The sequence below is a fragment of the Xenopus tropicalis genome, chromosome 6 (genome assembly GCF_000004195.4).
Source record: "Xenopus tropicalis strain Nigerian chromosome 6, UCB_Xtro_10.0, whole genome shotgun sequence".
In the NCBI taxonomy this organism is placed as follows: Eukaryota; Metazoa; Chordata; class Amphibia; order Anura; family Pipidae; genus Xenopus; species Xenopus tropicalis.
Window position 1 is genome coordinate 48,131,421 of NC_030682.2, and position 24,876 is coordinate 48,156,296.

Consider the following 24,876-nt stretch of genomic DNA (forward strand, 5'->3'; position numbering starts at 1 on the left):
GATTTGCAAACAAACATTGTTTATCCTAACTACCCTGCAGTTTCACAAGGTACTGTGACCAACGCTGGCTTTATATAAAATATGAATAAATGTTTTCAAATGCATGCATACTTACAGCGACAGTGAGGTTGTCCCATGGTACCTCGCTTGCTGTGATATTAGCTTTACTCCACAAAGCTAAAGTTTCATTGTTGGGGTCGAGTGGCTCAGAACACACACAACTAGGCAGATGTAACAAAAAAGAAATTATATAATATTTGTCATTTACGGTTTGGATATTTTACAAAAATTACACTTTTTTGTCAACCTTTAAGATACTTTCCTACCCAGGAACAGCACCATGCTTTCAGTTTGCAGGAAAGTTCCAAAAGAAACATTGTACAGGTATGGGGTTTATTATTCAGAAACCCATTATTTTTTATCCCAATAATGAAATTCCAATAGAGCCCTGCTTAAACAATCAAGTCACCATTTTTGTGTAACTGACTAAAAAACTATGGAAAAATGCCAGAGTGCCAAGGTAAACGTTGGAAATACAGAGGACTCAGCACTTGCAGGTCTAGGTGAAAAAAAAACAAATATATTCTTTAATATAAATAAATAAATATATATATATATATATATATATATATATATATATATATATATATACACACTCAAAAGGAATCCTGATGACGATCCTATTAGGATCGAAACGCGTTGATGCGATGAGCAATATTATATATTATATAAACACACACACACATATTTAATTTAAGTAATCTTGAGCAACATTAAAGCCCCTTATCTAGAGACCCCCAGGTCCCACGCATTTCAGTAAAAAAGAAATCTCATTCTATCAGCGCTGCGGAATATGTTGGCGCTTTATAAATAAATGTTAATAATAATAATCTAGATCTGCCACTAGGTTTTATGCAACACCTAAATTTATTTATTTGGTTACTTATCTAAGTAACCAGGACACACTTTACCTTAAAAGAGGAAATTGTGGTCATGCATACTTACGAATATTTTGTCAAAAGGTCTAGATCATTGTGCATGTTGAACGCATATTTCTCTCCTAAATGGAATAATTTCTCCAAAGCTTCATAAATAAATATAATGCAAATGAGTGCAGCAAATGCTTCTTCCGTAAATCGAGTGATGTAGCACACTAAACTGCTTGCATCAGTTGCAACCAGCAACAGACATAAGAACGCTGTCCAAAGACCAATACTTGTACGCAAGGACAAGTAAGATAGCCCATAATCTCTATTTAGAAATGTAAAAAAAAATACAAACACAAAAGGCAGTATTTTAAAATTTGTGTAAAATATTTGCAGTTATTTAACATGCCCACAGCACACCCATAACAAATCTAGTACTATTTGACTTAAAGTATTTACCAGCTTACATAATCACACACTGTACAGGAATTGGGAAATTGGTCCAAGTTTGCCCTCATTATGGTTTATCTTACAGCAATCTCTACAGTTACCTGCACCAGAGAGGCCTGTGGTCACCTAGATTTAAAATCTCCTTAGCAGCCTGGACCAAGACACTACTGACTCATTTCAAGAGGCCAAATGTGGCAGTACCAAAAATGGAAACTGATGGACTTCTGATATGCAATAGCGAAAGGGTGGACCAACGGGTGTGTTTAATAACATTGGGAGATAAATATCACTGATGATGCCCATATCAACCATTAGATTTAAAAGATCTGATTGGTTGCTATGGGCAAAATAGCTAGTGATAATATTTGAGGAGTGTTTACTAATATTGAAGATAAATATCACTGGTGATGATGCCCATAGCATTCAAACAGATCTTTGGTTTTGTTTTGTAAAGCTGGCCATACACGCACCAATATTCTCATACGAAACCAAGCTCACTCTTCTTTCACTCTACTTATAGAAAAAGGAAGAGGATTGCCCTCACTCAGCTTCCCCCAGGCTGGTGTGGTTTCTCATAACAGGAACACCAGCTGGGGTATAAAGTAAGTGACTACAATCACTGGGGGTGCCTAACATTTTGGTAGCCCCAAGTGATTGTACCTTTCCTTTAAAACTAAAAGTTACACTAGCAATCTGGGCAATACATCACACACAAACGGAAAAGAGCCATGAAAAAGTAGTAAAAAAGCAAAAGTGTTGTGGAAGATGGTATTAGATGGTGGAATACAACATTAAAATAAGAAATATAAACTTGATAGTGAGACATATCAGACAACCAGAAAGAGGTGACCAAGGACGGGGAAAGCATGAACTGCAGTTTGTATCATGGAAGCACAAAGGGTCTGATGTAGAGAAAGAATGAAATATATGGTGTGAACAAAAGTTTGGCAAAACAATGTTACTCTAAGCTGTGCGCTTGTGTATTAATATACATTTAAAGCCAGACAAACAAACTAAAAATAAAGTATATAAATAAATAAAAAATAAAGAGCCTTTAAAGGCCACTAGATTGAAGGTTTTGCCTTATTTATTTTGGAACCGTATTCAAGAATACATCATAGGAACTAAACACAGAAGTGCTGAGGCCTGGTTGTTTCATGTCAACCCAAGATACTGAAAAGTTCTGTGTACTGTGAGCCACAAAATCATAAAGAGAGACACAAACAGTACATGTATTATGCAATTCAAATTGTAAGAATGATCTCTAGTTTGAGTAAAGGTCCCCATACACGGGCCGCTTCTAGCTGCCGATATCGGTCCCTTAGACCGATTCGGCAGCTAATAGGCCCGTGCATGGGCACTACCGACTGGCCTGCCTGACCGATATCTGGCCTGAAATCAGCCAGATCTCGATCGGGCAGGTTAAAAAATCTAGTCAGATTGGGGACCGAATCGGCTCGTTGATGCGGTCCCCGGACTGACTTTGCCTATACCTGCCATAATAATTTGATCGAATTAGCCTGTATTCTCCCGATATCGCCCACCCGTAGGTGGGGGATATTGGGAGAAGATCTGCTCGCTTGGCGATCTTAAGGTGTATGGGCACCTTAAGAGCTAGTTATAATGTTTACCACATTCTCACAGTGTCTATTTATTAAAAGTGTGCACGTGCATTTACAATAAACATAGCCACACCATCCTAAATGTGGATTATGCATCTAAAATAAAGATTACTGGCTTCCAATATTTAACACATTTATCGTTAAGGGCAAAAATAGCCTGCTGTTTAGCAATAAAAGGAACAAATGAAATTTCAGAAGATCCTACTTACTTGCAGAATTTGAACAGAATCTTTTCAAAAACAAGGACAGGCCCCGTGCTGCCCAATATGGTAAGCGGTTGACCAGCAAACAGAGAATATGCAATTCCCGTTAATGACGCTCCAAAGAGAGACTCTATTGCACTCTGGGAGAAAAGAAAAAAAAACTGTTGTATTGTTTTGAAACTGCACAACAGCAAAACAAACTCACAAAACAAGAGAAAATGAATCACACGTTGTAAAGCATTTAGCTACAAATCACAATCTTCATGAGAAAAAAAACCAAATGCCACTCATACCACAAAAACTTATAAAGCTTCAGAGAAATGGAAAAGTCTTATCTCAATCAGTTATGGATATATTAAAGTAACTAGTTTAAAAATAATCTTTTGTATTGAAATAATTACTAGGTAGCTAAATTGAAAGATATTTTGGGTTTGTTTTTTGAGAATTCAATTCCATACTAGAGTGTTAATTTGTGTGTAATACAGAGAAAGCAAAGAGCTGTTAGGCAGTAAAGGCCTGTGCATTTATCACTGTCAATAAAAGCCAGCCTACCACTTACTGGAAGGCAAAAACTGCCACTCCCCACATACTACTGTTTGTTGTTCCAAGCCTTGCACAAAGGGTGGTTTGCATAAAAGAAACAGAATCTGGGTTCATTCAATAGCCAGAGAGATGCCAGGTACCTAGCAGACAAATTCTACAATAGATATAAACTCAACAGATACTCAACTCAATATTTATAACTCAGAGTTATAGAGAGCATAACATGCTATGGCCAAGCAATTAAATGGACCAAACTACTGCTTATGCCTGCAAATTAATCCATTCTGCTGCACAGGCTGAAAAATTACACAAAGCAACAAATACAAATTTGCACTACGGGCAATTTCCAGGAAAATTGTGAATTACTGTAGCCAAAATAGGGATATTAACAGGCAAAACAAAAATAAGCAGGATTCAGCAATGGCAATAACATATATAAGGGAATCTATGGTTAAACTGTACTTTGTTTTTCATTAATAAATTACACACAAAAATCCTCTGCATACAGAAAATAATTATATGTTTAATGTTTTTCTCTTTTTTACTTAGGAATTAGGGGCAATACATTTTAGAATAGACCAAATACTCTGGTGGAAATAGACAAAAAATACACACTGTAAGTCACACTGATGACCTAGCAGTGTGTAATTGCTTAGGAAAGTTTCTCAAAGCACTACAAGTGCTGCTTAAAACAAAAGCAAGGCATGAAAATGTGACAGACACAAATGAATAGAGATGACAGGACCTTTTGGCCAACACAATTGCACCACATGAAAGATTTTGATATCTTGTTTTGGCCTGTCAGTCCATAAGCTCAAAAATAAGCAATTCATTTCCCAGAGAGCAATAATTCACATTGAACCTTCCAAGACAAGTAATAACGATGCGGGTCCACCAACAGATCACCATATGCTATGACTAAAGCTTAAAATGTAAAAGACTTCAGTTATAAAATAAATGGAAATCTGGACTTGAATAATGACATTTATTCACTTTTCATATCACATTCAATATTGCTTCTAAAGCTATAGCACTGACATTTTAAGTGCTAAAATCCAATTTTGAGTTTCAGCCTATATATTATGTTTTAATTGTTGCTTTCACAAAACACTGATTGATAACGGCAGGTCTCTTTAATAGACAGCTTTCAAATGACCAAGGAGAAAAGATCAGGATGAAGTAGAAGATTTCTTTCTAAAATGATCAGTTTTATTATTTTATTTACAAAATGTGTTGATTGAAAACTATAGCTGTAATATGAAGAGCGCTGCAGAAAAAAAAATAAACTTGTTAATGAGATACAGTAACATAAAATGCTAAATATATTTTTGCTTATCCAAACAAGTATACAAGCTGATATCATGTAAAGCAAAATATTGAAGACCTTTGCAGAACTTGGTCACAGATGCCCCATTACTCACGGAACATCCTGGAATCCAGGATAAATTAGTTTTACCTCAAACCTTGTATCTTCTGTTCTCATGGGCTCCCTCAAACTTTGCCACAGCAGTTAACCTGATCTTTGGAGGGTCAAATACGGTGGGGTGGACTCTCTGAATCAAGCATGAACACATGAGACAAATACACAAGGATACCTTCCATTGAAGGTCTAAAGCCTGACCACTACCAATCTTTCTTTGTACTCACTATTCTGTTTTGTGTTGCTTCTCCCAGAAGACCTCCAAAAGTGATTACAGGAGACATACAGGCACAGTATAGGAAAAGAACGGAGGCCAGGCACTGCAGGTTTAATGCATCCTTGAAGTCACTCAAGAAAAAAGGTGCTTTCCTTTTGATGTCAAGCATCAAGCCACCAAAAACCCTAAATAGGTGAGATGAAACTCGTCAAACTGAACACGGCAGGAGTCTAGCTAATTCAGATTTTCAATTTGTAAACCATGGGAATCAAACCTTTGGGAATCAAAATTTTGCGTACATTTCCGACTTTTTTTTTGTAATGTTTTCTTAGGTAAAGTTTAAAAAAATTAAACGTTGCTAATATAATTGCTATTCTCAGCCTTGACTATATGATGCAAATGATGAACCTTAATACCCGGAGAACTGCATCCACAGTTGGAGCATTATGAGCCCAGCTTTTGAGATATATCAGTTTCTATCCCTATGCCATTTCTGATGCAGCTGTAATACTTAGCGGTATCAGTGTATCCAGCTACACAAAGTAAGAGGCAAAAGTCCAGATGCTAAAAAGTAATCTTTATTTTTCCATATTTTAGGGTTCCTTTATAATAACACTATTCAACTAAATTAAACTTAATCTCTCCCTCTTAAATTAAGGCCTACATTTGGGACACCAAATGCTTTCTTTTATTTTTGCCAGAAAGGTAACACTTCAGTATAAACAAAATGTATACCCAAGTGGTAATTTGTGTTTTAAATCAGTTTAAGCAGTATCTGCTACATTAGCCAGACAATTAGGGATAATGGCATAAAAGTAAACTATTTTGAACCAAGTCTAGTAAACTATAGCAACCAATAAGGTAACATTTACTGGTCACCTGTCTGAAAAGCAAACATCTAACTGGCTTCTAGGGGTTTCTAGACCTTCTGCCAGATTTCTTGCTCTGATTACACTACCCCAGGCGTTTCTATGCTCAATGCCACAGACACAACTCAGTGAAAGATTTACCACATTTTTTTGGTATACAGAGCTGCTGTCACTATTTCTCTGCAGGCACAAATTATCTAGATAGGACTACCTACTTCTGGCAACTGAATTGTGAATTGCTGGGACACATCATGTTTGGTTGAGAGAGAACACAAAGAGAGAACACAAAAGCTTTGATTTGTGGATTTTTATCTACATATATAATAGTCCTCCTTTAAAGATTAAATTTGTTTTAATATTTGCAATCAGCATTCCAAAATTCCCCAAGCTTCATTCAAAATAAACAATGACCTAGCCTGCTGTTTCTGCTAAGTCATCTGTTTTTGAAATGGTGAGAGGAAAGGTAATGGCACATGTAATAGTGTATGTACTATTGCTATCTTGAGCAGAAATACACTGAACTATATTGATTTGTATTTAATTTTTGATAGAATTAAAAGGTCACCATAACTACGTTTATCAAAATGCAAGAGTAGAGCTCACCACAGAAAAATTCACACATTTTCTATTCATTCCTAAGGGATTATTAGAAGCGTATTTATCAGTGGGTGAAAGTTAAGAGTTCAGCTATTTCATATTTATATTGTTGATAATACATGCCACAATGAACCCTGAACAAACTGTGTTCTCTCTTAAGTCCTCTCAAGAGGACTAGTCTAACACGTCCGTGCATGCTAGTGCATGGCCAAGATTAAGCATGTAGAGTCGGAATGAAAACTGCAAATATGGAATTATAATACAAGTTATCCATATTAAGTTTGGTTTAGTTGTAAGGCATTAATGGATGGTATAATGAACTAAGCTTTTTATTAGGATTAAAAGAAACCTATAATACAGGTTTGTCAAGGAATGCAAGATGCCTGAGCCCTGTGTACCAGGGCTGGTAAATATAGCAATAATCTAAATGTGAAAAATTGATTTTAGAAAGGTATATTCTTTGGGATGACACAAATGAACAAACTATAAAATAAGCACTTGGAATGGGAAAAAAAGACAAATTTAATATTTGTGTTTAAAGTGTTTTCCTTTTGCATTTTACTCCACACAAAATTATCTTCTGATGAACTGGTAGTACATTTGGTTGTAGTCTGTAATTTTAGACTTAAAGGAAATGTAACCCAAACACAAAAATGTAATCAGTGAACAGCCTCTTTAAAATCTTTTAATACCTGCCACTCTGGTTGTCCAGAGGTTAATAGTAAGGCTGCAGCATCCCCTTAAATCACATAGATTTCCTTCTCCTCCTCTAACCCACTTGACCCCCTCCCTCAGGAATTTGCTTTGGCAGTTGGCTACTGGGCATGCTCAGTTTTTCTCAGTTTAGTAATCTGAACACACCTTCCATTCTAGCAGCCAATGAAGAGACGGCACTGCTGGTTTCTATAGAAACTCAGCTCTAGCTCTCTGCTCCTATTTTTTTCTCCTAACCTCCCCTACTGAGTTCAGCTTAATCATTACAGTGCTCAAACAAAGCAGAAATGCCTATGTGAGCCTGCATTCTTGATGAAATGTATGCTGAATAAGGGTCTGTGTGTGTATGCGGTTTGCAGATTTAAATGTAACGGATTATGTGTCAGAGGAAAAATGGCCACTGGGTGGAAGCTGCTATTTGCTTTAGGAAAATGTGATGGTGCTGGCAAACTGAGGAGATATATGGGTGGGGGAGACGTGCCCACCTTATATACATTGTAGGACAATGTAGGCTTTACATGTTTAATGCTAAGTGACTATTCTCTACATGTCATTTTTAAATGATCTATACTATAGAATGCTTCTGTTACAATTGTGTATATACATTGTTTTATCCCATTAAAAAAAAATACAACTTGAAGGTTAAAATTAAGAATCAGTAGGATCCTGTAATAGTAAACATACCTAATATTCTACAGACAAGCCCTTAGCATATTATAACAGTGAAACTCTTAAGAATGATAAAAAAAAAAAAAAGTGGCAACTGCTCTTCTGCAAAATAAACTTAAAATGGGTAGTTCACCTTTAAGATAACTTTTAATAGGTTAAAGAATGCCTAAATCCTAGCAACTTTGCAGTAAGTCTTCATTATTTGTTTTTATAGTTTTTTTTTTTTTTTTTTTAATTATTTGCCTTCCTTTTCTACATCTTCCAAATTGGAGTCACTTACGCCAACAGCTGAAAAAAATATTGCTCTGTGATGCTACAATATCAATATTACCGTTACGATTTATTTAACTTTCTATTCAGATCCGCTCCTAATCATATTCCAGTCTCACATTCAAACCACTGCCTGGTTGCTAAGGTAAAAAAAAGACCCGACCCTAGCATCAGATAGCTGCTGAAATCCCAAACTGTAGAGCAGCTGAACAAAAAGCTAAATAAATATATTAATATTACAACGATAATGATATTAAATTTGTCTGCATCATACCAAAAGTTAATTAAAAGGTGAACAACCCCTTTAAGGGAAAATCAAGCATCATAACATAATTAGAGATATATTTTGTGCTTATGACTATAGTTGTTTAGCATATTTATCTTTTACTTTGACATGCAAAAAAAAAAAATGTAACCAACTGCAGAGATGGCTGTCTCAGTATAAGGTGCTTCCTTGACAGGGTAAAATAATGTGTGTGTACTGGCCAAGTGCATGGAGCGCAGAATTTTCTTCAATGTATAAACATTCTTTTCTTTTGGCTCATTATTAAGCAGCATAATTTTAAAGCAATACATTATATAATATAAATAAGATAACGTATGTGTAAACAACTTCAGAAAATAGTAATAAAAAAAACAAAAAAAAAAAACTTTCCTCAATACATCAAACAGGTTTCTACAGTGTACATACAGTGTTCCATGTTTAATAATAGTAATGAAAGTACAGTGGTGCTTGTAATTTCATGAAACCTTTTGAATTTCCAATTTTTCTGCATAAATACGACCTAAAACATTTTCTGCTTTTCACTTAAGTCTTACAACTTGATTACAAGGACCCGGCCTCCACCCTGAAACTCGTTAGTAGGTTTAAAAGAGCTGAAAACGGCACCCCTATGTTTGTGAAGTTGTACACATACAGTTTTTATATGTACGGCAGAAAATGCTGGTATTTTCGTATTTTGAGCTGACAAAACTCTTGAGTTAAGTACAAATGCCAAGTAGAGGCTTAGTGCCAAATTGGCATTTGTGGGTACAAAGCCTTATTCCTCACACTACTCTATATCAAACAAGTGTACAGTATGTAATTCAGTAGCTGCAGAAAGAGAACTACAATTTTTTTTTATTATATGGTCAGGAACCAGCTTAATGTTAACGAACTCAGAGTTCCTTTGACACTTGCATAAACTGCTGCCATGTATAATGTAAAGTTTTAAAACAATATAATATAGGATATGACAGAGATAAATGCACTTATTGAACATGTACATCTAGCATATGAAACAAGTCAAATATCACACAGAATCTGGAGTGGCATTTAGCAAATGGTATACAACCATAAATAGCCAGAGACTTAGGATATTAATCTGTATTTTTAATAAAATTGCATCTATCAAATAAAATCCAAATACACACCTTCCAGTCCTTTGCAGCTCCGGACCTGTGTGATGTTGCTCTTCCTTAAATGTTTCACCTACTGGAGTAGACCCATTTGGGATGGTTGGTATCTTCCTTTTTTCCTATATAGGCAATTTAAAAAAACGGTATTACATTCAACCAATTTTATCCACCCACCCACATTGGTGTGTTTGATAGTATAAGTTATTGGGCATTTCAATCATGAGGCACCATGCAGAAAATTTAGCATGCACCTAGTTTTAACCCAGATTTATTAGAACATGGAAACGTTGCATTTGCTTCTAGGTATTAAGAATAAAACTCTCTCTTGTATATTATAGCACATAACTATCTAACATGACATGAGTTTCCTGTAATGAAAATAAAATAGTACATAGTCCTGACCTGGGAGGGAACACTTTTTGGAGGCTCAATACGAATGGATGGATCCCACTCTCCTGGAGGCAGGACAGTCACCTGGTCAAGAAATTCATCAATTCCAGCAAGAAGGTCATTTCTGTCCTTTGCTTTATAAGCAACGTCATGAAATATCTGCAAAAAAAAAAAAATAATATTTTGGGGATACCTAAGGAGAAAACATTTTAGAAAAGAACATGCAAGAGTTGTTGGTAGAGCTGGACTGGACTAAGAAGCATACATTAACCAGAGAGAATGGGTCTGGGCAATATTTAGAGAAGTTCTAAATGACGGTAAGGTCCGGAGCATGTTGTGCCCAAACATTGTCACAATGTAGGTTTGTTCTTAGGTGAGAGGGCACCTTGCCCAGTTTCTGCAGACAGATGTGAATATAAAACCAAACTGCAAAAACTGGAAAAAATGCCTTTAGGTTCACATCGCCATTTACAGAGAACTATAAGAGAGGCAAAAATAGATGTACCTTAAATAGTTTCATGTGACACTTTGCAGAACCTACCCAATTAATTTATGGGTATTAACAACAGATATATCCAATATTAAACCTTCCACACAAGCACATACCTCATCAGTCATAAGGGTAGCAATTGATCTTCCGATCTCATGGTACTGTCCTCCTTTTCCAGTTGGACCCAGTAAAATAAACAAAAAACTGTCGAGACAAAGTGGGGCATAGCTAGATTAACTGATCATAATCACTGGCACAGGTTTCACACAAACAGATAATGCTAGAAAAAAATCTAGCTTCCAACGCTTAAAGGACATGTAAACCCCAAGCACACAAAAATGTAATCAGTGAACAGCCTCTTTGAAATCTTTCAATACCTGCCACACTGGTTGTCCAGAGGTTAATAGTAAGGCTGCAACATCCCCTTAATCACTTTGACTTAGATTTCCTTCTCCTCCTGTAACCCACTCGGCCCCCTCCCTCAGGAACTTGCTTTGACTTCTGGCTTGTGGGCATGCTCAGTTGTTCTAAGCTCAGATTACTAAACATGCCCTCCAGTCTAGCAGGCAGTGAAGAGATGGCATTGCTGGTTCCCATAGAAACTTTGCTCTAGCTGCATGCTTCATTTTTTTTTATCCTAACTTTCTCTCCTGTGCTCAGCTCAAACAAAACAGAACTTTTATCAAAGTTCTGCCTGTGTGAGCCTGTATTCCTGATGAAATGTATGCTGAATAAGGGTCTGTGTGTGTGTGTCTGTGTGTGTATGCTGTTTTCAAATTTAAATGTGTCTGATTATGTATTAGAGGAAAAATGGCCACTGGGTGAAAGCTGCTAGTGGCTTTAGTAAAATGTGATGGTGCTGGCAAGTGGAGGGGATATATGCAGTACAAATGATGCCATTTGGGTGGGGGAGACGTGCCCAACTGATTTACACTGTAGGCAAATGTAGGCTTTACATGTCCTTTAAAATGAATGAGAGTGCAAGATTATACTTACAATCTCTTAGCTAGTTTAACACAGTAAAATAACAGCAAACTGCAAAGTGCCTCACTACAGAAGTGGAGACCTTTGCTATACGTACACATCTTATAGTACTGAAGTGTTTACTTTACAGCTGTATTTAACTGAACCATATGCATAAGTAGAAACATATGGTCTCAAATTGTTCTTTAAGTACTGAAAGAATTAAAGAGTTAAGGAAGAAATTACCGTGTAGGAATTGGAACCTCTGTGAGTCCAGAAAGCAAAACTGCAGGACATAATCTTACAAATGCAATGATTGGCCGATCCAAAAAATCTACTTCCCCCACTAAGACATTTGATGCCTCAGCTCCAGCTGGAATTTTCCTCATGAAGTTCATGTCAACCTATGAAATACATTTTTTTTTTACCATCATACGTCAAAATCACTTTAATTTAAAGATAACAAAGAAAGGGAGTCTAAAGGTAAACTACAACTAAAAACAATTTGCCCCTATGTGAAAATGCCATCTGCACCATTTACGAGATATTGTGTGAAATACTGTACTTCATACGCTAAACTTACTGTACAAACACAGAAGTTCACAGCTTGAGTGGTGTAGATAAAAAAAGTTATAACAAAAGTGAGGCACAATGGACTGCTGCTGACATAGAAAGCACTGGGTGCGTTGTTTTGTTTATATACTATTGATGCAGAAGAGGATGGAGCTTTATAAATCTGTGCTAATAACAATGGTTTTTGATAATGCTCCAATTAATGAAAGTTAATTCCAATTAATTCCTAAAGTTCACTGGAAGTAAGGCAGTATTATCTGTCTAATTCCACACTCAACCATTACAAGCCCTATCCAGGACTTAACACCTTGTAATAGGTTTCAGTCTCCAAGTATTTGTGTTGGCTTTGAATTCCTTAAAAGCCTCCCATTTTTAGTGACAGTGCGCGGCCTTACAATGTTCATACCTGACAACTTGTATGTGATCTCCCATATGACTTTACACTCTGCCTCGCCATACCATGATGTAAGTAAGGAATGCTACTTGTCCGACATGCAACTGCCTGTCTCCTTCTGGCCCACTCCTAACCCACCCTTGCTTACCATACATTATACATATATGTATACAGGTATGGGACCTTTTTTTAATGCTAGGGACCTGGGGTTTTCCGGATAAGGAATCTTTCCATAATTTGGATCTCCATAACTTAAGTTTGCTAAAAATCATTTAAATACTGAATAAACCCAATAGGATTGTTTTGCCTCCAATAAGGACTCATTATACCTCACCAAGGTACTGTTTTATTATTACAAAGAAAAAAGGAAATCATTTAAAAAAAATTAGAATTATTTGCTTATAATGGAGTCTATAGCAGATAGCCTTTCCGTAACTTTCTGGATAACGGGTTTACGGATAAGGGTAGTGTGTGTGTGTGTGTGTGTGTGTGTGTGTGAAACTTGAAGCTAATGTCAGATGACAGTATTCTTAAGCTTAATGACACATGGCAGCCCCTCTCTACCATTGCTGTCAAGTCATAAAAATGTAAATATTGATCTACTGTTTAAAAAAAACAAAACACTTTCACATAGAAACAAGCTGCATTTCATACTAGGGCTCCTTCACAATACAGACATTGTCCAATTCTAGCACATAAATAAAATCTGTCTGTTTTGTCATGCAACTACATGCAATTTTTATGCAAGTCAGCTGAATCAACAAAAAAAAAAAATAAATCACCAGTATAACGTCAGTCTCACTATTCACAAGCAAATTTGTTTTATTTATTTTTCTTTAAAAAGCATGGCAGTCAGACTTAGTCATGTACAAAAGTTGCAGTGTGCTGCAGCTTCTTTCAAGACTCACTCTGATTGCATACTCAGACTGTAAACAGACTGTATTAAACAGACATACAGTGGTTCTTGAAAGTTTGTGAACGCTTTTTCTATATTTTAATATGAATGTGACCTAAAACATCATCTGATTTTCAAATCCTAAAAGTAGATGACAAAAACCTAGTTAAACAAATGAAACTAAAAATGTTATTTAGTCAACTATTTAGTAAAAAAAACCATCTGTGTGTGGCTAAAGTAAGTGAAACCTTATAATATAATTTAAAGGTGAAATCAATGGTGTTTTCAGTCAATGTAATGACGATCAGCTAGACTGATGAAGACTTTTTGACATTTTAAAAAAAAAAAAAAAAAAAAAAAAGGCATACTTGGAGAAAGAAAAACTGCATTCCAGCATAAAAACCTTCCCATCTGTGAAAAATGGTGGTGGGAATGTTTTGGTTTGGGACAGTTTTGCTACATCTGAGCTTGGATGGAACAATGATTTCTGAACAATACCAGAGAATGAAAGGAAAATGTCAAGACATCTGTCCATGAACTGAATCAGTGGGTCATGCAGAAAGACAACGATCCATAACAGACAAGTCGTTCTACCAAAGAATGGTTAGAAGAATAAAGTGAAAGTTTTGGACCTTGGATTGGATTAAAGTCCTGATCTTAATCCAATTGAAATGTTGTGGAAAGACCTAAAAATTGAGTGGTTCATGTGACATCCAAGAGCTGAAGCTGTTTTGATCAGTGTTGCACATCAATTTTAGCCCATTCCTCCATACAAAAGTTACAGCAAACGTTTAGTTGCAGGTATTGCTGCACAAGGGGCTCACACCCAGCACAGTGGCAGCTCTCCGTCCCATGCACCTCCTTCCCAAGACCTTGCAGAAGAGCATCCTTTTAGCTCACACACACAGAGCACCGTGGACAGGATGAGCAGAAATCTCCAGCACGCCTAGACCCCAGTAGTCTCGTTGTGAGCAAAGTCTAGGTGTGGCTGGGTGGCATGCACCCCTAAATTTGTGCTGCCCTTTGTGGCCTTGCCAGAAATCTGGGCCTGGTCACATCAAATACTGAGAGCAGGCAGGCACTCCAGATCACAAAAATAAAGTCTTTCTGTAGCTCAAGTATTGTAGTAAAATCACTGAGGTTTATTTAAATTTAAACATAATGCTATAAAGCCTTACACGTACCTAGAAGGGTACTTATTCATAGGTTCCCAAACCTTTAAGCACCACTGTATTTGCAGCGCTAGGACAGGTAAGAGATTAATTAACAAAGATGATTAAAATCTGTAATGCAAACATCATACAGTCCGTCTTCAAAATCATTAAGAATTATATTTTAACATGTGTTATATGTGGCTGTCTAGCAACCCACAGCAACTAAACAGCAGTTAGACAACTTTATTGTATTTAGGATAAAGAAAAATTCTGATTTGATTTTGGTTTTTGCGAGTTACTGGACTGGGGCCTATATTCATGTTACAAACCCTAAAAGATTAATTAATTACTTGCAAACATATGTCGGAGGGAAAAGGTTCATTTTTGCAGGAGAAGTGACTGAAATGTTTTTGTCCTGTACAAGATTCACATCGAGTTTCTTACCAGAGATGGCAAAAAAATGACATTGCAATGACGGGCAGATTTCCTAAAACATTGCGAAACAGTCTTACAGACATTCACAGCTGACTAAAATTAAAAGGAAGAACACACTTCTGGAATTATACACAAGCATTTCATTGGGTTTAAAAATGAGAGGAGTGTTACATAAAAATGTTGGTCAGAAATGTTGAACAGAAATGATTTCTGTATAAGAATTAGGTTGGCCTTTTGCGGATTTGTGTATAATAACAGAGGAGCTACAACACAAATGAGTTTTTAAACAACAAACAAACGATCGGCATTAGGTAACACCACTAACACGGCTATCTGCTGGAACTTACAGCCGACCTCTTGCGTCCCATTATTATTGTGCCACAACTACAGTGCCAGGAGGCAGGGTCCTGCCCATGGGGAAATAAAGGGCCAAGCAGAAAACAAAAAAGTTCATATAGGTAAACAGAGCTACATGTTAGAGCAAAACACTATTGCAAAGCATGTTGGGCAAGGTAATCCAATAATACACGTCACAATTTGTCATAAAAGGTTATTGTCTTTACAATGGTAGCAGTGATCTTTTGCCGGCTTATTTCAATCACATAATGAACAGGAAGTTTATCTGCAGCTTCATACAGAAACAAAATTATACATTTAGGCCTATGGCATATGGGGCATGTTCTTTATTGCCCCAAACGCAAGTGCATTGATTCTGCATGTTGCCACTAGCAAAAGATGGATTTAAAAAGCTTGCATTGCTAAATTCCACCGTACTAAAAATGCTGGCGGATAATGCCTTTATGCATTTTAAAGCAATGGCTGTCTGAGCCACTTGAAAGGCCAAACATTTAAATCACATCCAGACTTTATTGAAAAACATTTAAAAAAAAAAGTACTTCCAATTCCCTAAATTCAAAGGAAACAAAAACCATATTGGAGGACATGCTTCCTCAATTGGCAAAGTTTCTTTACAAAGTAATACTTCGCATTGGACTCATTTTGCCAGGAAATAACCATGTTACTCTTACTCTTACTATCCCCCCCCCCCCTCTTCACACAGACTTTTTTTTTTTAGACAGCTCTAATACATCAGTTATGGTATTAGAGCAAAACCTCCAAAAAAAAATAAATTTAAACTTAAAAATGTAATTTGAGTTTCCATGAAGGTTTCCAAAAAGGTTTAAAAAGTCTATTGGCAGTTGAGCTACCAAAGCCAGTGACCTTTTTCAAGCTAAAACATCACCTTATAATAACACTGTTATTACATAATGTTAGCCCAGCAATTTCTCATTTTTCAAGGCTCCATTTCATACCTTACTGAAATCAACTGTACTGTTCTCCAGACTTCCTCCTGTTGCATTCCGCTTCATCTCTGCTGTTTTGTTTGTATCCATATTTCCTGCTACAGACTGTGGAGAGGACAGAAGCCCTACAAAGACAATCGGATAGTTAGAAAAACATTATAGATTCTGTGCAAAGTGTGATAGCTCTGCAGATGACAGCACTCAGAGAGCCAATACAGGTACGGGATCGGTTATCTGGAAGGCTTGGGACCAGGGTTTTTCTCAGACAAGGGGTTTCTACACAATCGTACAGTGTTTGTGATTTAACCAAAAACATGGATTCATGCTAACTTAAAATTCAAAAGTACTACATTATGTATGACAAAAAGCAAATCAGTGAAAACGCAGGATTTTTTGCTTAAATGTGCTTATATTTCCAGATAAAAGATACCATACTTGTATATTATATTATCTTATAATATACACAGACACACATTGTAAATGGAAAGGAAAAACACTGCAGATACACATTATAAAATTTATGGGGAAATGTGAAAATAATATGGATATGGTTAATGTAAACTCTACTAAAAATTACGCTCTTGTTAAATCCAAAATTATCATACTAGGGCACGCTAGCAATGTTGACTCAGTAGCAGTGATCATAATACTTGGGATAGGAAAGGGTGCTTCCAACTAAGTACATTTTTTTTCTGCCCACAAAGGCTTCTTATTGTAAAAAGCTTTTAGTATATATTCTCTACCTACTTTTGAAGCAATGTGTGGCTAATGTTCTACTGTTTGCATATAGAGGGCCAGTTATTCATTACACAACATATTACAAAATACAAAAAATTATATGTCATCAAAAGAGTTCAGATGAGCTTTTGACATGTAGGGCCAAAAAATATAATAAAATAAATCTTTTGGGCCTAATCCAGCCTGTCGGCCTCCAGTTGGACAGCCCACAGCTAGTCTGTGTAGATATGCCAATTACTTTTGTTACAAAAACGCTCATTGTATCTGTACAAAATCTGTATTTTTTGAGAGAGAATTCTGAACTGCATCACTAATAACCCAATTCCATAAAGAGAATTTTCACCTTATTAACAAATTAATAGTCTGCAGATGGCGAGCCTATTGGCGAGAAGAACTAAGCATGCAATGTAAATTGGGATTTAATAAGGGAGGGGCTGAGTTGGTTAGAGAAGGAGAAGAAAATTCTTAAAGGAGAAAGAAAGGCAAAGTCACTTGGGGGTGACTTTAATCGCTTACCCCGTACCCAGGGCTGGTGCCCCTGTACGGAGAAAACAGCACCAGCCCGGGGTACCTGCAGCGCTTCCTCCTTCTGGGTTCCCTGCGCGCGCATGCACAGTAGAGTGAAAAGCCGAACTTTAACAGAAATGGCTATTCACTCTACTGCGCATGCGCCGACCGCTGGCATTTTCAGAAAGGAAGCAGGAAGCGCTGCGCTCCAGGTACTCCGGGCTGGTGCTGTTTTCTCCGTACAGGGGCACCACCCCGGGGTACGAGGTAAGCGATTAAAGTCACTTGGGGGTGCCTAACATTTTGGCCCCCATAAGTGACTTTGCCTTTCCTTCTCCTTTAATGATTAAGGGAATTCTGAAGCTTTACTATAAACCTTTTAACGCCCAAAATGCTTTCTATTGCATGAAAGCATCTATTCAAGTTAATTTTCTTTTAATTTTTAAGAATATTAACAACAATTAATTAACATCAACTGTGAAGTGTTTTAGAACGTCACAGTAGTCTACATCACCCAACAAAATTTAACTTTAAGGTGAACTGCCTTTCAAGCCTAAGGAAACCTTAATTTACTGGGGGTGCCAGCATGTAGACTTTAGCAATACACTAAGGGGCAGATTTATCAAAGTCCAAACGAGTACGATTACATAAAATTTGTACGTTTTCTGAAGTTTAGAACTGTTCATACTGTTAACGTTAACAAAAGTTCGACTTTTTTGTGATCCATTTGTTATTGCCAATACAGGTACGGGATCTTTGCGTAACGATAACGAAAGTTTCAGAATTCATTCAAGCTTTGGTATCGTGACTATCTTTTGGCCAGGTTGGAGCTGCACAGTGCTTTTGAGTCCTGTGTGAAGCTTTCAAAAGCTTTACAAAATGTATTGAAGTTGCAAAGTCAGAAAGGGTTTCGCACCATTTACGATTGTTTGGATACGAAAATTTAGTAACTTTCGGATCACTCCACGATATTTTCATATGACCACAAAACAAATTTTCACGCAATTAACGCACATCAGAAATTATCATATTTACTCAAAATTTTGGCCAATCGTACTTTTAAACATCCGAAATTCGGACTTGGAAACATTTAGGGGCAGATTTATCAAATTTTAATCCACTGATCAGGCACAAGTGTACGTCTACATCTAAAATTATAGAGTAAATGTTTCCTTGTTCTTTTAATTATCTATTTGATAGAATGAAGTACTGGAAGATGGACAAGAAGGGACCTGAAGAGAAGCATAAGCAAAATAGAATACATCCCATACCTGTATAGATATTTATTTGTTTTCTGGTTTAGATGTTTCTGACCCTGCCTATTAGAAAAAAGGAAGGATGGAAAATGACCAGAAAACACAGTAGTGATATACATGTGTATACATGAAGTCATTTTAGGGCTGTTTTAGAGATTGAGAGAATTTAAATGACATCCAAAAAGATAAATGTATGCACCCTGCTTTTTTTTGTTTGTTTGCATATATCTAGAATATTTGCCAGTTATGAAGAACCCATAAATTTCCTAAGAGGGAATGAATGAAAGGTTTGGTGGGTAATAGTTGGTTGTAAATTATGATACACTGGGCTGCTGGTTAAGGAAATAGAGGCTCAGCATCGCTGTGTAATAATGCTAATAAAAAAACCTAAAAAAAATCAATAAAGGCATTACTATCTTACATACACTCATATTTAGTTAGCCATTACTTGGTCCTAATCTTCACGCTAAAGAAGTTTATTGTCTATACTGGCATTCCCCCAGGAACCGGTACACCACACAGGACAAGCATAATACCCAGGAAGCAAGGGGAAAAAGCAGGGCAAACAAGCTCATAAAAAATGGATTTTGGGTGGGATAATAGCTGGTATGGCTAATAACATACAGAAACACTATATATTATATGACTATTTTTAGCAGGTATTTATACAGTACAACATTTTCTGCAGCACTGTACAACAAATTAAGCTAATAGCAAATGCCAGTTCTGGATTTTTTATTCCTCTTTATACCTAGGCAATAAGTGGTTGAAAACACTTAAAATTCTAGAATATACTATGGACAACAGCAAAATCTACCTCTGATACACAAACCTGGCCACCTACACAACCCCTGTTCTATCGCAATAAAATAAAGGGTAAAAGCAAAAATATAACTGTTAAAGTATGGTGTAAAAGACCCAAATTACTCCCATATATGGTAAAAAAAACCATATACACTTTTTGTAGAATGGGCTTGCACAAAAAAAAACACTCATCAATTCACAGTGGTGTTATCAAAAAAAAGTCTCTTTTTAGGATGAATCATGAGAAGATACAGCTTATGCTTCTTTTTCCTGTGCACATTTTGGTGGTATGTATTTATTTTTTTCATTTATTTGCTTTATTTAACTAAACTGAGACGAATCTGTATTTTCCTGTGTTTCATTCTATAAAGAGACTTTTTTCATAATACCACTGTGTTTTGACAAGTCCTTTGTTGTTATTTACCCTGGGGGGTGCAACACCTGGACCACAAATGGGGGGCTTAAAAACAAAATTGAAAAGAGCTCTTTAAGAGAGAACTAAAGCTTAAAAAAAAAGGCTATAAATGCCATATTTTATATAATTAATTTATTGCACCAGCCTAAAGGTTCAGCATGTCTATAAATGTAACGGTCCACTAATTTATCTTGAAACCTGTTAGAAGTGTCAATGCCTCACATGCTCAGTGTGCCCTGGGCAACTGTTGAGAAGCTAAGTTTAGGGGTTGTTGCTAGCGATAAGTGAATCTGTCCCGACGAATCTTTGAAATGATTTGCAAAGTTGCGAAAAATTCACAAAACAGCAAAAATGACATGCATCAAGCAGAAAATAAGGTTTGTCCATTATAGAAGCTGATTTTACAGGGCTAATTATTAAATTTGATGCTAACTGCACTGGTTGCAGAGCTGCCATGTACTAATAAATCTGTATTACTTACTAATCAGTCTTATGCGCTTATATTTTATATACACAGTGCATCGGTCCGTAAGCTCAGTAACTCACAGCAGAACAGAGCATGTGCAATAAATCAGCAGAAAAGAACATGGGGAGCTACTGGGGGCACAAATATTCACTGCTAAAGGGCTGTAATTGCCTTAAGCTGGTATAGTTAAGCTTTAATTCTCCTTTAAACTGCACATTCTTCATGACCCCCAGCAGTTAGGTATAATATTGAAATATATGAATGCTAAAATGCATCCTTTAAAAGGACTAGTGTTCATTTGCCAAGGTTTCTGAAGTGTCCTTCCATAGCAGAAAAACTTGCTTGCCAGTTATCCATTCCAAAAGCTAAACTAAAGCCTGATTCTATTGAATCAAGATTTTAATTTGGATAAATAAAAGTTGTTTTTATAAAGATTCCAGGCAGGTGTGCCTAGACTTTAGGTGTGTCTTTACTACTTTCAAGGTATATAAATTTTACACACTAGCGCACCCTGAGAATATACTATTGTGCGAGGTTAAATCGTTTCAGTATAAAGCCTGATTCTATTGTTCAGAGAAATAAATGCCTCTCTGCAGTTTACCAGTCCAATTCAACACATTTTACTTGTACATGTAGCTCTTAAAGATACATGGTTGATATTACCTGAGCAATGCTGATCCTCAGCTGTATATGGAGGCAGTAAAATTTAGGTTAATGCAAACGCACACAGGACAAAGTTAGCACAGCAACACATCCACCCCATGCATTTTGCGTTAGGCTTAACCAAAGCTGTGTGGTAACCAGCCCCTACACTTTAATGAATGCTTTGTAATACTAAAGTGAAGCAATAGATGTTGTGCACTACTTTTAATGGAAACTGCATTTATGAATTTTTGTTTTTCTTCACCACACGGTCTGAAGTCTGAGTCACATGGCAGCGTGGGAACAGATACTTGTACTGCATGATCAGCTATTAACCGACTGTGTGGGAAAAGTCCATTTGCAGCGGGACCTTGCAGCATCATGTCCTGGTTTGCCATATAACAGGCTAAGAGAAGGTTTGTGCACAGTAGTACCAGGAAAGGAAAAGCAAAGGAAGAAAATAAAAAATGCTTCTGGTCATGTAGCTTAGAAACTAGCTGAATGGAAGGAGAAAACATTTCAGCCAAGCAGGCTTCTTGGTGACGTGAGGAAGACACGCACCAATGCACCTGTGCTGCGGTTGCCATGACAGCTCTTTTTAAAGGACCCGATGGATGTTCTACCTTGCTTGTTTGGTGTGACTATCATTAGAAGCCACTGTACAGTCCGCTTCTTCCTATCTGAACAGATCACAAATCCCTGAAAAATACAGAGGCTGATCTGCAGATAAAAGCCAACATGTAAGTCCTGATTCATCTCTGTTCCCACCACCCCAAGGAACTATGAGGAAGGCTGTGCATCTATGGAAGGGGAAGGGGTCTGTCACTTCCATAAAAGTTCCCTGTGCGCAGATGGGAATTTCAGAATGAGATGAAACAATGAGTATACATGGCATTAGCAAAGAAATGCTTTTGTAGGAGGCAGTTTGATGTCTGCACAAAAAATGCATGCATATTGAGGCAACTGTGTAAGTTGGTAATAAATGATGCCAATTACTTATGCTTAAGCAATGTGCTCAAAAGCATTCCAGTGTGAGTGATTCACTTGCAATGTGCACCACACAGGCAGAGGAGCAATAGTTGCCTGAATCAATGTCACCATCATCTTGCTTCTTCATGTCCAAGCTCTCCTGCATCTCTACATCCTCCTCTGGTGGGTGAATTATGACAGTAGGGATAACATCAATAGTGGGTGGCTGAGGTTTTGGGACACAGTGCTCAATCTCCTGAGAGCCTGTAGAAGGCAGGCGATTGAGGGTAGGGCTGGAGGGTGGTGTGTTTTGTGGGGTAGGCACAGGAGTTGAACGCCTGGAGCCTGCCGGGGTCCCAGCTCTCGAAGGAGGAAGAAGGTAATTGAGGAGGAGAGAAAGGCGAGATTCTGCTCGCAACGAGTTACGGGAGGCAGAAAGGCCTTCCCCTGAAGTAAAACAAACAAAAAAAAATAATCTATAAAAAAAAGAGAGACTTTAAAGTATTTTTATACTTCTTTACTTATATTCACAGACATTGAAATCCCATGCAAAACCCTAGAGTTAGGCACACACATGCAGAGGAAAATGTATAAAGCACAACAGATCTCAGGAACCTTTGATACAGCATTTGAAAAAGCTATTTGGTTTGGTTAAATTATTCAGAGTCAGGATTTAAAATAAAAAAGAAATGTTAACATTTGTAGTGTCCCTCTCCAACACTAACATACAAATGCTAGTTTAGCTGTACTGCCATGTCATCAGCCACTGACTGACTGGCTAGCACAAGATAGAACATATTTCTCCAGTAAAGTACTTGCTAGCTATTGTGGGTATCACACTTGGAAGAAAGTACTATCTGCATGGCTGCTGAGGAGAAGCACTTGGTCAGAAGCTATTTTTTTGGTGCCTTGGCTGTGGTTCTAAGGTTCATGAATAACTTCTAGGTACTAAGGAGACAGAACTGTGATTGGGAAATAGTATACAGGTTGTTGGAGACTAACCATATTGTACAGTATGGTCAGTTCATATTGATCCAGTTAGGATTAGTGCCTCTGTAATTGTTACCATGGTGAATGGAATGAGCTGCACTTAAAGGGACAGTAACACCAAAATATTAAAGTGTTTTAAATTACTTAAAATATAATGTACTATTGCCCTGTACTGGTAACTCTGGGCAGTTTGCTTTCAAAACTAATGCAGTTTATATAAATACTCTGCTGTGTAGCCATGGGGGCAGCCATTCAAGCTGGAAAAAAGGAGAAAAGGCACAGGTTACATAGAAGATAACAGATAAGTTCTGTAGAATACAATGGTGTATCACCTGTTATCTGCTATGTAACCGGTGTCTTTTCTCATTTCTTCCACCTTGAATCGCTGCCCCCATGGCTACACATCAGGGTATTTATATAAACTACAGCAGGGTTTCTTAAGCTAGCGCACAACTTTTACCAGTGCAGCGTAACAGTACATTTTAATTACTTTGACACATTTTCATTTCTTGGATATTGTTCCTTTTAGCTAGTATATAGTGCCAAGCACATTGGCGTATGGCAGAACCAGAAACATACTGATATATTTAGTACCAACACATAAAAGCCACACTACTGTCTTAAAAGTTAGAAAAACCTTTACCTAAGTATCAGTATACCCCATAGATGAAACCTGTAATATTAAATCCAACCATAGTATGATAACAAATAGGATAAAAGTATGCCTGATATATTCTGGCTTCAGCTGAGAATACAGCCCCTGGCTGGCATTCCAACATTTGAGTAGGGTTGTCCTTAGGTAATCTAGCAGTAAATGGACTATCAGTGACATACAACATATTACGTTTTTAATTTATTAAAAACAAAAATATTTAAATGCACAAAGTAAAAAAAAAAAAAATTAAACTAAATTGTCTTTTAGAGTTTAGATGCTTAAGACTGGGGGCAGATATCTGAAAGCCATCATTGCAAAGTTATACTATAAACAAAAATCACTGGCCCAGCGAGACTGTTTTATTGGATCACCAATTATACAACATCAAATGTTATATCTTCTTATCATAGAACCCCTTTTGGCCATAACATCTTCTCCCCTTGTATGTCAGAATAAGAAAAACTTTAGTTTTCCTCATTATTTATTATTTAGTGTTAGAACAGAGGTGCTGTGTTGCAGTTGCTTCTGGCCCCAGACCATTTCTGTACATATTACACAGGGTACAGACAAGGAAACCGTAAAAAAAGCCAGGGACTTAGCAAGGTACATTGACTGCACCCCCTCCCCCCACCCCATATTCTTTCCTTTGTCGTGGCTAACCTCAAGATAAGCAAAGCATGCTGCAGATCAGTCATTTAAGAGCTTTAAGGTGGCCATACACGCACCGATATTATCGTACGAAACCTCGTTTCGTACGATAATCGGTGCGTGTATGGCATGTCGGCGAGTTGACCGATATCGCAGGAAGCTGCCGATATCGGACGACTCGCCGATCGGACAAGTTTGAAAATTTTGATCGGGCGCCATAGAAGGCGCCTGACCAAAATTCTCCCTTCAGAGCTGAATCGGCAGAAGGAGGTAGAAATCCTATTGTTTCT

At 37.1% G+C, this 24,876-nt stretch overlaps 1 protein-coding gene across 11 annotated transcripts in view; it reads right to left on the reverse strand.

Annotated features, from left to right (window-relative positions):
- Nucleotides 1-24,876, reverse strand: part of slc4a7 (solute carrier family 4, sodium bicarbonate cotransporter, member 7) — an 85,658-nt gene that overhangs the window by 15,985 nt on the left and 44,797 nt on the right. For 4 of the 11 annotated variants that reach the window (XM_031903915.1, XM_031903913.1, XM_031903911.1 and 1 more), the window contains exons 7-17: nucleotides 22,408-22,740; nucleotides 16,506-16,621; nucleotides 15,540-15,599; nucleotides 11,988-12,145; nucleotides 10,895-10,982; nucleotides 10,301-10,447; nucleotides 9,914-10,017; nucleotides 5,392-5,566; nucleotides 3,208-3,341; nucleotides 1,006-1,251; nucleotides 116-221 (exon numbers count right to left, since the gene is read on the reverse strand). In XM_031903915.1, the coding sequence (XP_031759775.1) occupies nucleotides 116-221; nucleotides 1,006-1,251; nucleotides 3,208-3,341; nucleotides 5,392-5,566; nucleotides 9,914-10,017; nucleotides 10,301-10,447; nucleotides 10,895-10,982; nucleotides 11,988-12,145; nucleotides 15,540-15,599; nucleotides 16,506-16,621; nucleotides 22,408-22,740 (1,667 nt within the window). The remainder of the gene's footprint in view (nucleotides 1-115; nucleotides 222-1,005; nucleotides 1,252-3,207; nucleotides 3,342-5,391; nucleotides 5,567-9,913; nucleotides 10,018-10,300; nucleotides 10,448-10,894; nucleotides 10,983-11,987; nucleotides 12,146-15,539; nucleotides 15,600-16,505; nucleotides 16,622-22,407; nucleotides 22,741-24,876) is intronic. The other 7 variants (XM_012965550.3, XM_031903919.1, XM_031903918.1 and 4 more) reach the window with 3 other exon arrangements.